General features: G+C 36.1%; 1 protein-coding gene across 7 annotated transcripts in view; it reads left to right on the forward strand.

The window, feature by feature from the left end:
* The window catches only part of PDE4D (phosphodiesterase 4D), a gene marked incomplete at its 5' end in the record, with an annotated part of 1,035,071 nt that overhangs the window by 810,066 nt on the left and 211,835 nt on the right, over nucleotides 1–13,170 (forward strand). For all 7 annotated transcript variants that reach the window (XM_084234300.1, XM_084234299.1, XM_084234301.1 and 4 more), the window contains one exon: nucleotides 12,197–12,388. In XM_084234300.1, coding sequence (XP_084090426.1) covers nucleotides 12,197–12,388 — 192 coding nt within the window. The remainder of the gene's footprint in view (nucleotides 1–12,196; nucleotides 12,389–13,170) is intronic.

The following is a 13,170-nucleotide window of genomic DNA, read 5'->3' on the forward strand; positions in this document are numbered from 1 at the left end:
AGCAGAAGCTCATAGAGTCAGTAAGTTATCCAACACTGCCCAGTTAGCTAATGGCAGATTCAAGATGCAACATGGGTTTCTCTGTTACCAAAGACCATTATTACCCCATCACCCATCATGCCTTCTCTCCTCTCCCATTCATTCACTTAATCATTTTTTACCTTTATTGAGCACTGAACTGTTAAATATTCAAAAAAGATTTACATTCATAGGATTTAGTCTCAAGTCTCTGCTCCATCATTAACCAGCAAGATATTTAATTTTTCTGAGTTGCAGTTTCACCTTCTATGAAAAAGAGGTATCAACAATCTGTATTTCACAGAAATGTTAGCAAGAGCAAAGAAAATAATGAATGTAAAAGCATTTAGTAACTGGTAAAGTAGTTGGTAATTGTTATTTTTATTATGTTGTTAATTTTATTATGATGATTAAAGCTAAAGTGCCTTCCCACCTCAAATAACTGGGGAAAGCAGTTAATAAGGGAAAAAATGTTTCTAAAACCAGTTGCAGTCTCCCAAGATAATGCTTTATTGAGAATATGAATAAGATAGTTGGAATTGCAGGAATGAAGAATGGATTGGAGGCATATTAGACATGGGTTAGTACATGTGGAGCTTTGAAGAATTCATAGGCAGAAATAGATAAAAATTTACCATTTGTAAAATGTACTCCAGATAGTGAGAACAGCATTAGCAAAAGTGTCTTTTGGAAGGACCAGAGTTGAAATTTGAAGGAAGTTGGGCCAGATTCGAAAGTAATCTAAAGACCATGATAAACGGTCTTAAGAATATTAATCTACTTTTGTAGGTAAGATGAGTTACTCCAGGAAGTAACGATATTACATTTTCACCACTCCACTGTTATCTGCCCTTCCCTTCTTTTCCTCCCTCCTGCTCCCTGCTTCGGATCAATCATACAAAAAAATGACAGCTGTGTAGGGAATGGTGTAGCACACCAGGAAATGAGGGCTGGGGCACTACCTAGAAAGCTGGTGTGATCATTAGGACGGGAATTGCTTTGGCACTAAATACCTGCCTCCAGAGTGAGCATAGGGTATAGGGATATAAGCAGAGTTCAGTATTACGCAGCTGGAATTAGGAATGTTTAAGCTATCACCTGCCTTGACAGGTTAATACTGGCATTCTTAAGGTGGTAGCACATAGAATCAACTGGACAGCTTTTTAAAATTACAGATCCCTGGATCTAACCCTTCATCTACTAGTGCACAGAGGATCCAAAAGGAGACCTAATTATCTGTATTTTTAAAAGCCTTTCCAAAGTGGCATGAAGACCAGTATTTGAAAATGACTGGTTAATCTCATCATAATCATGATGATGATATAATATTAATAAAATATTATGATAATTTCTTTCTTTTATTAATAAAATTACTACGTCCCAGAGAAGTCAAGATGTTTGCCAAAGTCACAATTAGCTAGTCCTAGAGGTAGAATTCAAATTCAGGGCCTCCAATTCTGGCCCAACCCTGTAACTCAGGGTCAGTTCCTGTCTGCATTATAAAGAAATACATTTCCTTTTTTCCTCAAATGCACCTTAAATTATGAAATAAGAACCTGGTTATCTTACATATAAGTTCTATAATATATGTAAATAAATTTAATTTCATGGTTGTTTGCTGTATCTTCCCTCCAAGTATTATTAAACATTTACCAAAATACTTAAGGCATTATTACAAAGTGGTTAAGATGATTAATAAGGCTACCAATGTGAAGGGCCCTTACTATAATCCTTTTCAAGTTTTTGTTATACAGTTCTTTAGAAATATGTAAAAACATTTGTTAATTTTAGCAAAATGTCATGTTCTTTGAAAAGGATTTGAACATTGTGCTCAAGACAGCAAGTAATATCTCTAAATGAGTTCTAATAAAGGACACTAAAATAACGATTTGTCTTTGCTTGAAGCTTTATGAAATTAAAACTAATCCAATATTCAGTCCTCCATTTAAATATTCAGTCCACAGATCAGAAGATTTTAGTTTGAATCATAATCCAGTCACCTAAATAAGTGAAATTTTGAGCAAACCATTACCCCACCTCTTGAGCCTCCATTTCCTCTGCAGTCAATGAGAATGAGAATCCTTGCCCCCACTACCTACTTCCCAGGGTCACTGTGTGTATTACATCCAACAATTACATCCAGCATGAAAGCGCTTTAGAATCTGTGTGGGACTGTGTGAGAGTCACAGAAGAGAAGGGCCTTGGGAGGAATTCTTTTGTTTCCCCCCAGGACAGGTCATTATAATCCAGTTCATCTCAGAGGCATGGATGGATTTCACAGACATGACAAAAAGCTAAAGTGCCCGTGCAGCCCTGAGAGATTGTTTCCATGTGGCCCAAGGGACCAAGTATGCTAGTGGGATTAGTGGCAAACATGGTATTCAAGCTCATAATTATATTGCAAGTTTAAAGGACAGCTGTTTAGGAAGAAACCCAAGAGCAGAATAAGCATAGACGTGGTTTGATTTTTTTTCTTCTTGACATTTAATGGTAAAAAAGCCATCTTTTTAAGTTGTTTTTTTTTTTTTTAATTTCTAAAGATATTTTTAAAAGCAGGAAAAGATAGCCATACTGAATGAATGTTTATGAAAGAGCTGATATGTATTTTATGAAGTGTAGATATCTCTAGGCCTGTTTTCAAAATTTGTTCAAAATTTCAAAGGTCGGCAACTATGTAATCATTTTGGGGCAGTTTTTCCAACCTCAGTTTAAGAAATTGAATTTTTTTTTTTTTTTATGTTTTCTTAGTAACTTAATGTGGTTGGGGGGAAGAATTTATTTTATAAGCTGTATTTTCTGTAAAAGCAAAAGCACATTTAAAACTAAGTGGCATTCATTTTATATAGGTAGGCTGAAGATTAAGGTTATATTTACATACTTACACTATGGTGGCACAATATAATACTAAATATTTTACAGGTCAGGAATTAAAATTTTATAGTTCTTATTAGTGAATGCTAACTCTGAGAATTCAGCCATGATTATCTATAGCCAATTAGAGAAACCTTTGCTGATTGAAAGGCTGTCCAATTATAGATAGCCTTGTTTACAATGTACTTAGAGCTCTGTGTATCATTTTGGACTCCTCATTTTAAAAAAAAAAAAGGCATCATGAGTCATTTTTTAAAAGAAGTGTCAATGGAAATAATCCACTAATGGGAACTAGAGTATGCAGAATAGATTCTACAAAAAAGAAAGACAAAAGTGCACAGAGTTGAATATCAGAATCCATCCAGAAAATAAGTGAGCTGACACAAACGGATGATTATATCCAAACACTTGAGATATATCATTACATAAAAATATGAGGAATTTTCAAGGCTGAAGAAGTAAAATGACCTTTTTAAAAAAAGTAAAGTCAAAGCAAAAGAAGTCAGCAATGACATTGTCTCGCATTTTGAGATGAGTAGAGAAGAGGTCAAATGTATTTAGGAAACAGCATTTTTTTCTGCTGTGAACTTGGCAAGTCACTAGGATTTATGAACAGTCTCACCATTAATTAGTTTGCCCAGAGGGAAAAAAGTCCCATTTTAATTTAGAGCAGAGCAGAAATTCAGTGCAACTACTAGAGTCTTGTGTTTTCTCAATGAACTCCATTTCCTCCCAGTGGAGACTTGTCCATTTGCATCTTCATTTTTGTTCTCTGTGATATATTTTTTTAAAGATTTATTTATTTATTTATACAAGCACTGGATACAGTCAGAAGCGCGGGAGGGTGAGAGAATTCACCAGAGCCAGAGTGGGGAGCAGAGCAGGCAGACTGGCAAAGTACACTGCTGAGGGGAGCAGCGGGCGGCAGGAGAGGTCTGCGCGCCATGTGGGTCCTTCCTCCGGTGGCCAGGGAGCAGCTGGGGATTGAACCAGCACTGCAGAGACTGCGGGCAGCGTCACAACCCAGTGCTCAACCGCTGCGCTACTGGTGAGGCCCTCGGTGATATATTTTTAAGGAATTGTAGAAGAGAGTAACGGTTTATGGCTATCATAGGATAATATTCCTGTCATTGCTTTACCCTTAGTAAGATGGAAGAAATGCTATCTGATTCAGGTCACATAGCTCTCTTAAGAACTTTTCTGTTTTCTTCTATCCTTTTAAAGTAGAAGAGCCCATCTGTTTGGATCATTGAGGTTGGAAACAGTAATATCACTTCTCCAAAATAGACTTAATAGTAGGGCTGGTGAATTGTTTCCTGACCTGCTTGAGAGAGTCCAGACCCAGAGAAAAACATGGTGTATGAGTTTTCATATCCATTAGTCAAAAGAATTGGATTTAGTTTAGATTTTTATTTTTATTTATTTTTTTTAAGATTTATTTATTTATGCATAGAGGAGCTGCGGTACAGGCCGGAGGTATGGGGGTGAGAGGATTCACCAGAGACAGAGTGGGGAACAGAACAGGTGATTGACTGAAATACACTGCTGAGGGGAGCAGCAGGCAGGACAGGAGAGGTCTGCTGTTCCATGTGCGTTGCTCCTTAGCCAGCTGGGGATCAAGCTGGTGCTGCAGAAGCTGCAGATAGCATCATAGAGCTGTGCTTAATCCCTTTCACCACCTGGGAGGCCCAACATTAGATTTTTAAAGGCAATTCTAAGTAAAACAATCACAGTTTTTGTTTTTACATATACTCTTGCCTAGAATTACTTAATCTTCTTAATGTTTTCAAATAGTAATTTCCCAAAGGATTCATAACTCAATAATTTTTATTCATTCAATTAAGCCACTTGGAAATTAATTCTCAGTAAGTCTACATATATGAATAATCAGGGATGACATTGAGAGCCACATTTTAGAAACACATCCCTCAACATGAAGGTCACAGTCTCTGGGAGGTGGGTTGGGTTTGCAGTACCCCGCTTCAGATCCCCAAGGTGCTACTGATAGCCCACCTGATAAATTCCCTGCCAACTCCCCAAGAATCCCCTGGTTATTACTGATCTGGAAAAATAAACATAAACATGTGCAAATAGCAAGAAAAAAATATGAAAATCTGAGTGTTAGAAATTTTGGATATCAAACAATAAGAAGAAAGAAAAACTTAGCCTCTAACAATCATTCACCTTTTAAGAAAAAATATGGTACTACATTTCCATGTTTAGCCATTCCATTTTTCCCTGTTCTTTCCTGGTCTGTCATTTTCACAGTAAATCTCTAATGCAGATTTACTGTAAAACTAAGGGAGAGCAAACTCTGAGTCTCTCACTGGCCTGGACCCTTCCCAAGTTGTACAGTGGAGAGGTACTAGCACAGAGTTAAAGGTTTTGTGAAATCTGAAAAAGTATGAACATTTTTGTACTTTTTTTCCCCTCAAAGAAGACTCCCAAAATTCTATATTCTTCATGTGCCACAAAACCTGGATCTTACCCTTGATTTTATGATGATCAAATAGAATAGTCAAAATAACCCCTATTAAAGTGCCTTTTTTTTTTCTTTAGCAATTTAACTTTCTAACTGCCTTTCCAAGCGATTTACTCAAGTGACCTAATCAACCTCATTAGCTCACTGATTCTTGGCAAAATAATAATGATAAAAATAATAATAGTAATAACAAAGTTCATTTAAAGTGGAACCATACAAGTAACCATGGTAAATAATAGTCAGGATTTGGTAAGTAGTGCTGCATCTAATAATATTAATGTATTCATAATACAGATATTACTGAGCAACTACTGTGTGCTAGATCTAATTCTTTCAGCAACTTTTAAATATACAATACAGTATTGTATATTTTCTGAAATCACTTGAATTATTTTCTTGATATGCTATATAGTATGTCACTGAATTTATTTAACTTATAGTTGGAAATTTATACCATTAATCATTTTCACCCATTTCCTTCACAACCTCTCCACACCCCTGCAATCACCAATTTGTTCTCCCTGAGGTTGTGTGTTTTGTTTGTTTTTGGATTCTACATGTAAATAAGATCATGGAATATTTATCTTTCTCTTTTGGCTTATTTCACATAGTATAATGTTCTGGAGTTGTCCATGTTGTCCCAGATGGTGGGGATTCCTTCTTTTCTAGAGCTCAATAAAGTCCAGAGTGTGTGTATGTGTGTGTGTGTGATTTTATTTATCCGTTAATTTGTAGATGGATGATTAAGTTGTTTCCATGTTGTCTTGGCTATTGTAGAAAGTGCTGCAGTGAACATGGGCATGTAGATCCAGAAGTAGAATTGCTGGATCATATGGTAGTTCTGTTTTTAATTTTTAAAGAACCTCTATACTTCCTTCCATAGTAACCATATCGATATATATTCCCACCAACACTATACAACAATTCCTCTCCTAGGAAGCTGAAAAAAGCCTAGTAGATGAGCTTAACAATTTTAAATAAAATAGCCTGGGAACATCTCACTGTGAAGGTAACCTTGAACAGATATCTAGGTAGAGAACATTCCAGCCAGAGGGAGCTGTAAGCACAAAGCCCTGAGGAGGAAAAAGTACATGTATTTAAAGGATAGTCAGAGGGCTGAAGCTGAAGCAGAGTGAGCAAGATGAGATCAGAGTGGCCTCACTGGCCCATATCACTCATGGAGAGACTTAAATCACTATGAAGACATAGTGTTTACTCAGAATAAAATAGGAAGCTGTTGAGGGATGGTGAGCAAGGGCTGGTAGGGATCTGAATTACATTTTGGCAGGATTATTCAGTCTGTGGTATAAAGACTAAACGTGTGGGTGGGAGAAGCAGGGCACAAACATTAAAACATCAGTGTTTCAGGGTGTGCCCATCAACGCCATCTTAGTTGCTCTGCATCGCAGAAAAAAGAAACGCAGAGCCCCCACCCACCTTGTTAAAAAGGCACTGCTCATTTCTTTTGACTTTGACTTGGTAAAGCAAAGTTTTGAGGCAAACTGCTATTAACTGGAAACAGAATCTCAATGATAGACAAAGAGTTTATCAGATAATTAAAGTGAGAATTCAAACCCAGGAAGCAGTCTGATAGATTTTACTCTGTGAGAGTTGTTCCAGTAAACACAAACTTGAATTTAGTTTACATAGGTAGGAACAGTGAGTCACTGGCATTAAGAATGGAATTATTGATAAGAAGGGCTTCTTGTTTTAAGTTGTCCTGACCAAGGGATAGATGACATTAGAGACTTCATTTCTTCCTTTCTGAAGAATGCACTGCAGAGATGCAAATGCTGGGTAACTGTTGCTAAATTTTCTTATCAAGTGGATTTCATTGTATAGCCAACAACATGGGCTACAATACACACCAGAGAGTCGGGCCTAGAAAGAGAAACAGTAATGTAATTGTGCTCCTCAGTCCCTAAGGTGCGCTAAGGTGCTGGAGACCTGAGATCTAAAGTACTGTTTCTGCTCATATTTGGCTGGAACCGCACCTGTGTTCTCAGGACTATGCTTTCTCCAGGGTTCCTAGCAGGAAGTGTCCTTTCTCTTCAGTGAGGAACATCTCTGGAAAAATAAAAATCTCCACCCTCTCCCCAGATGTTATCACATAGGAATTACGGAGTGGGGTGGAGATGTAAGAGCAGCTTAAGTTAAGAGCAGTCTGGCTCCAGCATTGACACCTCATTGATTGCCAGTACTGATTCTGGTGACTGACTAGCTCTTTCTCTCTTATCTTTCTCTTTAAGTTCTTCCCAAAACAGTGTTTTAGGTATAGAAAAGGATCAAGACGGAATGTCCCCCTGAAAGAGTAATAATAAAAATAACAATAGCTATTAAATGCTGTGAATGTATTACCTGCCAGCCATCTTTTTATCTTCCTCTTTTGTCTTCAGTGTGTGTGAAAAGACTGATTTTACCTTTTACATCAGATTCCCACATACAGAATAGAGCCTGTGAAGATGCCTTTGCTCTCCTGCCTGCTGGACCAAGAGTGAGGTCCCTGATAAACTTTACAATACAGTTATACCTCAATTAAAAAAAAAAATTGTTCAAAGAGTTAACACTTTAACTACCATCCAAGTAAAAAAGTTAATTGATGTTCTTGTATTTTTTAGTGGTGCAAAGGAGGCTTTGCAACAAAGACACAAACTCTGGGGCCATTGTGAGAATTCAGTGAGATCATGTATATTAAGCACAGAACACAATATCTGGCACATGGGAAGTACTTCCAAAATTTCATCAAATTATCATTATCATTCGGTTATTATTATTATTACCATTGTTTTTAGGCTGGGGCATTATTACTTTCTCCACATTTTTAGTACTTCCCCAAGCTTCAGCTAATCTTATACTTGGCATTCATCTAATTAGCAATGATTCAAAGGGCATTATTCATTATATTAAAATATTTGCTAAAGAAAGCATTTGAGAAATTCTCAACTGAACTCTCTGGTACCAGTGTCTAAGGTTAGGATTACCTGTCATCACTTTCTTGTTTTATTAACAATACCATGACATGGACTGTTTATAAAATTGTTTCAAAAATTAGAAGCAAATTAAAAGCTGTGGGGGTGTCATTTAATACGGTTTAAACTAAGCCCCCACTCCTTGCCCAGCAAGTAAGTGTATAGGCAGCTTGAATAGATAAGGTTGCCATGGAAACGGGGCCCTAAGATGAATCACCATGACTAGGAAAAACAGCCCAGTTTCAGGAATGCAGAAGCAGGGTCAGGACACATTCTGTGTCAAAGGCCAGCACCCAAGACCAGACATCCAGCATATAACTGATGCAAACTGGCACCCCACCTAAGAAAGCCCACGGAAACAGAGTATAAAAAAGATTCAAATCCTGGGTCCCATGAAGACATAGATCTCTTTTCTCACCCCCTGCTCCCTGGAAGGGTATTTCAATAAATCTGCCTTTCCTGTTCTCCACACTGTCTCTGGTGAATTCTTTCATCCCAGCACCTTCAGCCTCACCCCAATATTATACCACCACAAATGCCATCTATATGTTTGGCTTAAACTAATTTCCAGTTAATTTGCCACACAAATTACTGAGTGAAGAAAGCACTGCCTTGATCTGTCTCAAACCTAACCTGACCCAAGGGAAGCTCTTCAGGTTCTAATGTTTGAATGAAAGATCTTCCTAGGATTTGATATAAAGTAAAAGTTCAATAAAATATAGTGACCATTTTTAGTTCCTAATTCTCTGTAAAGTAATGCTAGTATTTCTTAGATTAACATAATTTAGAAATATTTGACAATAACTTCCTGTGGATTATGAGGTTTGAGGGGATACTATTTAAAAGGTTATTTTCATAAGTCTTTGAAAAATAGTGGAGGCCTTTGTGTTTATTTACAGTAGATTTTCCTTAAGAAAATTATCTCCATCTAGTGGACAAATTATTATATTACAGTTTACAAGAAAAATATCAAAGTTCCTAGAATAAACTATACCTAGTATTTTATGGGGCAATTATAATAAAAACATTAATTACTGACTCAGGGTCATTTGAACTAAGAAAAACTAAAGCAAAAACCACACTCCTAATCTCCTATGTTTTTGTTTATGAATAACAGGTAAAGGATCCTTAAAATTTTTATTGAAGAAACATTGGTTTATATCATTATATGAGTTCCAGGTATACAGCATCACACTTTTTTGAGTGCAATATACTGTTTTGTGTGTGTGTGTGTGTGTGTATACTATATTCTGTTCACCATCAAAAAATCTAGTTTTCATCACCAGCATACAATTTTACTCCCTTTATCCTTTCACTCACCCCACCCACCCTCCTTGCCTCTAGTAAGCACTGATATGCTCTCTGTATCTAAGAGTTTATTATTGTTTTGTTTGTTCATTTGCTCTGTTCTTTACTTCTTTCACTTAGCATAATACTTTCAAGATCCATCCATACTGTCACAAGTGTCAAGATAAATTAACATTTTTATAACTGAGTAGGATTCCAATGTGTATATATACCACATCAAATTTTATTTTCTAAAACAGAACATCCTAATATTGAGGAGAAAACTTTTTACATTGACATGACGGCTGACAAGCTGCCATGACTTTTCCTAGAACAGAAATCTCCCTATGTTCTCCCCTATTTTAGAGGTTTTTAATAGCTTTCATGTGTTACTGAATGCCTTCAAAAGCTCTCTTTGACTATTACTCTCATATGAAGACTTCTCAGATATTCCAGCCTGAATTTACCTTATCAACTTTTTTTCTGTGTGTTCGTAGTAGGTACTTACTAAATGTTTATTTAATTTGGTATAATCCAGAAGAGGTTGCTAGATATCTTAAAGGATTAGAGCTCCCTTCCCCTCTAGCTTTCCACAGGATTGCCAGAGTCCCATGAACATGAATTACTTATCTGTGAAACAGATGGTCCCCTATTTAAGTGACACAGTTATGACATTTATTTGTGGTTCACATAATTATGCATTAGAGCTTAAGAAAAACTTTAGGAACAGAAGATGATACATCCAGCTAGTTCACTAACTTTGTTCAGTTAACTCTTCTAGGATTGAGTCTGCTAGTCTAGTTGCATCTGCTCAACTAATCTCTCATCTCTTCAAATATCAAATAAATAAATATCAACTATAAATTGACATTATTCTAGGGAAATTTTCAATAAGGAAACAATTTTAGGTCTGATCAAACTAGATTATGTGTTTTACTCCTTTTTTTCCTACTTGGATTGATTTGGAGTCACTGTTCTTATGGTTATGGACTCATAACCATAAATCACCAAGGTGATTTGTGAAACATCAATCCACTAGCTTACTCTTCTACTTTGACTTCCATATCTTTAGGTCATAACACTATTTATTAATAATTCCAATATATAAAATAAAAGAATGATTGAAAGTTAACTGGTTAATCATTTGGATGAAGGCTTTAATGGGAAAAATATTGATAATAACTAAACTTGAATTCATTTGCTTATTTATTCAGTTATCTTTTTTAACTGTTTACCCTACTTGGCTATCCTGAGCTTTTACCCTCTCCTAGAGCACATGAAAATTGACTTTAGTACTGGTTGGCATTTGACTAGGAAATCTTTTCTTTGAGAAGTTTATTTGCACTGGAAAGACCGTGATATTATGAATTGTGCATGTGTGGTTCTTTTTCCTCCAATTCTAAAATCTGTATTGCTAAGTACAGTGCCTTTGATTCATTCAATCATTCATTCAAACCACTTGGTAAGGGTTTTTGAAATGTCTTGTGAAATGTTAAGGATATGCAAAGTCTCCATTCTCAGAAAGCTCACAGTGTAGTAATAGTGTCTGAGTTGTTAAACATTTTCAACTCATTTGTATATGCTGTCAATAGGCAGTGGGAAAATGTTTGGTAGCAAACAAAAAGGGCATCTCATAAAGCTCTAGGGAAGCAAGGCAACCTTTTTAGGTGAAAACTAAGTCCTCAAGGATGAATAACAGTTTGATAGGGCATGGGAAGATTGAGTAGTTAGGGAAACACAGGGTTAGGTTATGACAGTCTGTGACAAGGGATGATATTAAGTAGAACATGGAGTTCCTGATGTGAAAGCTTTGCATGATGAGGTTGGGAAAGTGCTAATTTAATTGAGAACAGATTGTTAAGATTTTATCAATATAGCCAAGAAATTTGGACTTTATCCTGGGATAATAGTGAACTGCTAAAGAGTTTTTAATTGAGGAATGATATAGTCAGGTTTACATTTTAAGAATATTCACATTTGTTACAGAGAGGAAAATCGATTCAAGAGACAATTATAAAGGTTGTGTAATAATGTTGGGTAGATTTGATGGCATTCTGAACTTGATATATTGTGGGTGGGGACAGAAGGAAATGGATACAACAGAAATTAGTGATTGGATAGGTATAGGTAAAAAAGGAAAAAAGTGATTTATAGGTAAAAAAGGAAAAAAATCCCATGTCTGGGGAAATAGCAATATTAAGCATATAATGGGCACTTGTTGAATTGAACCCAATATTTGTGAATTGCTGTGTATTTGTTCTCTTCCCAATGAAGATTCTGTTCCTAGGAGAACTGTTCTCTACAAAATGGTTCCTTGTTCACTGAACTTGACTTAGAGAGATCTGCCTTGTACCTGCTTAGTTAACAAAAGTAACTAAGGAAGACAAGAATATGACGATGATGTAGTTTTTATTTCATTTTGCTTTTGTGTATTTTAATATTGTTTTTCAGCATCAGAAATCAGGTTTAAATTTTTCCATTCCTAAACTGAAATTTCCCTTCTCTCAAATATTAACCTGCAAGCATTCATAGCATATTCCTCATGTTATTCCTTCTCCTTTGGTTACAGTTTCGATGTGGACAATGGCACATCTTCGGGACGGAGTCCCTTGGATCCCATGACTAGCCCAGGATCTGGGCTAATTCTCCAAGCAAACTTTGTCCACAGTCAGCGCCGGGAGTCCTTCCTGTATAGATCCGACAGCGACTATGACCTGTCTCCAAAGTCTATGTCCCGGAACTCCTCCATTGCCAGTGATATGTAAGTATAACAGGAGGCAAAGAGCAGATGAGGGTCCTATATAAAATCAAGTAAATTTATCTGTAGGGTTAATCATTTAATAAAAGACCAGTGATTTTTGTTTTTCTGCCTGTCTTTCCTCTAATTTAGAAAGAACAGTGAGTAAAAGATGAATGGTAATCAACTTGAGTATACTGTCACTCGTGACAAGAAGCAATGTTTTTACATAAGCTGGTTAATTGTTTGGATAAATTATATTACCTTTGGAGAAAGAAAATGCACTATCTGGGAAAAGTGAGAATTAAATTTTTAATGGAAATATTTAAACTTAAAATATTAGCTTATCTTCACAGATCTGAGTTTTTAGTTACCCAGTCAAATGGATATTTTTTAATAGTTTGAAAAGCCTAAAATTCAGTTTGAAAGCCCTTATGAAATTAAGAGTATGCAGCATTTTGAATATTTCTCAATTGAAGTACTGTACAGATGTTAGCACCGGTTTGTTAGAACGTTTGGGAGATCTTTGTGGGTTTTGACTAAATTATTTTTTTAATGTAAATGTCTAGAGGCAAGCACAGAAAACAGTAGACAGACTTGAATATCATTTGAAATGTGGTATAATTTGGAAAATAACTAAAAGTGATAAGCATGATTGCAGATTATACCACAGCATTAGCTCATTTTCTCTACACATTCCATTCTTGCATCTACTGTAGTATTCATTAGTTCAGGAGGTTTCTAAATAGGATCTTATTTTCACTTAGTCTCTGTGTCATCATTTGGGTTCACTCTACCGCTGTATA

Source organism: Talpa europaea (genome assembly GCF_964194135.1).
Source record: "Talpa europaea genome assembly, chromosome: 5".
Lineage (NCBI taxonomy): Eukaryota > Metazoa > Chordata > Mammalia > Eulipotyphla > Talpidae > Talpa > Talpa europaea.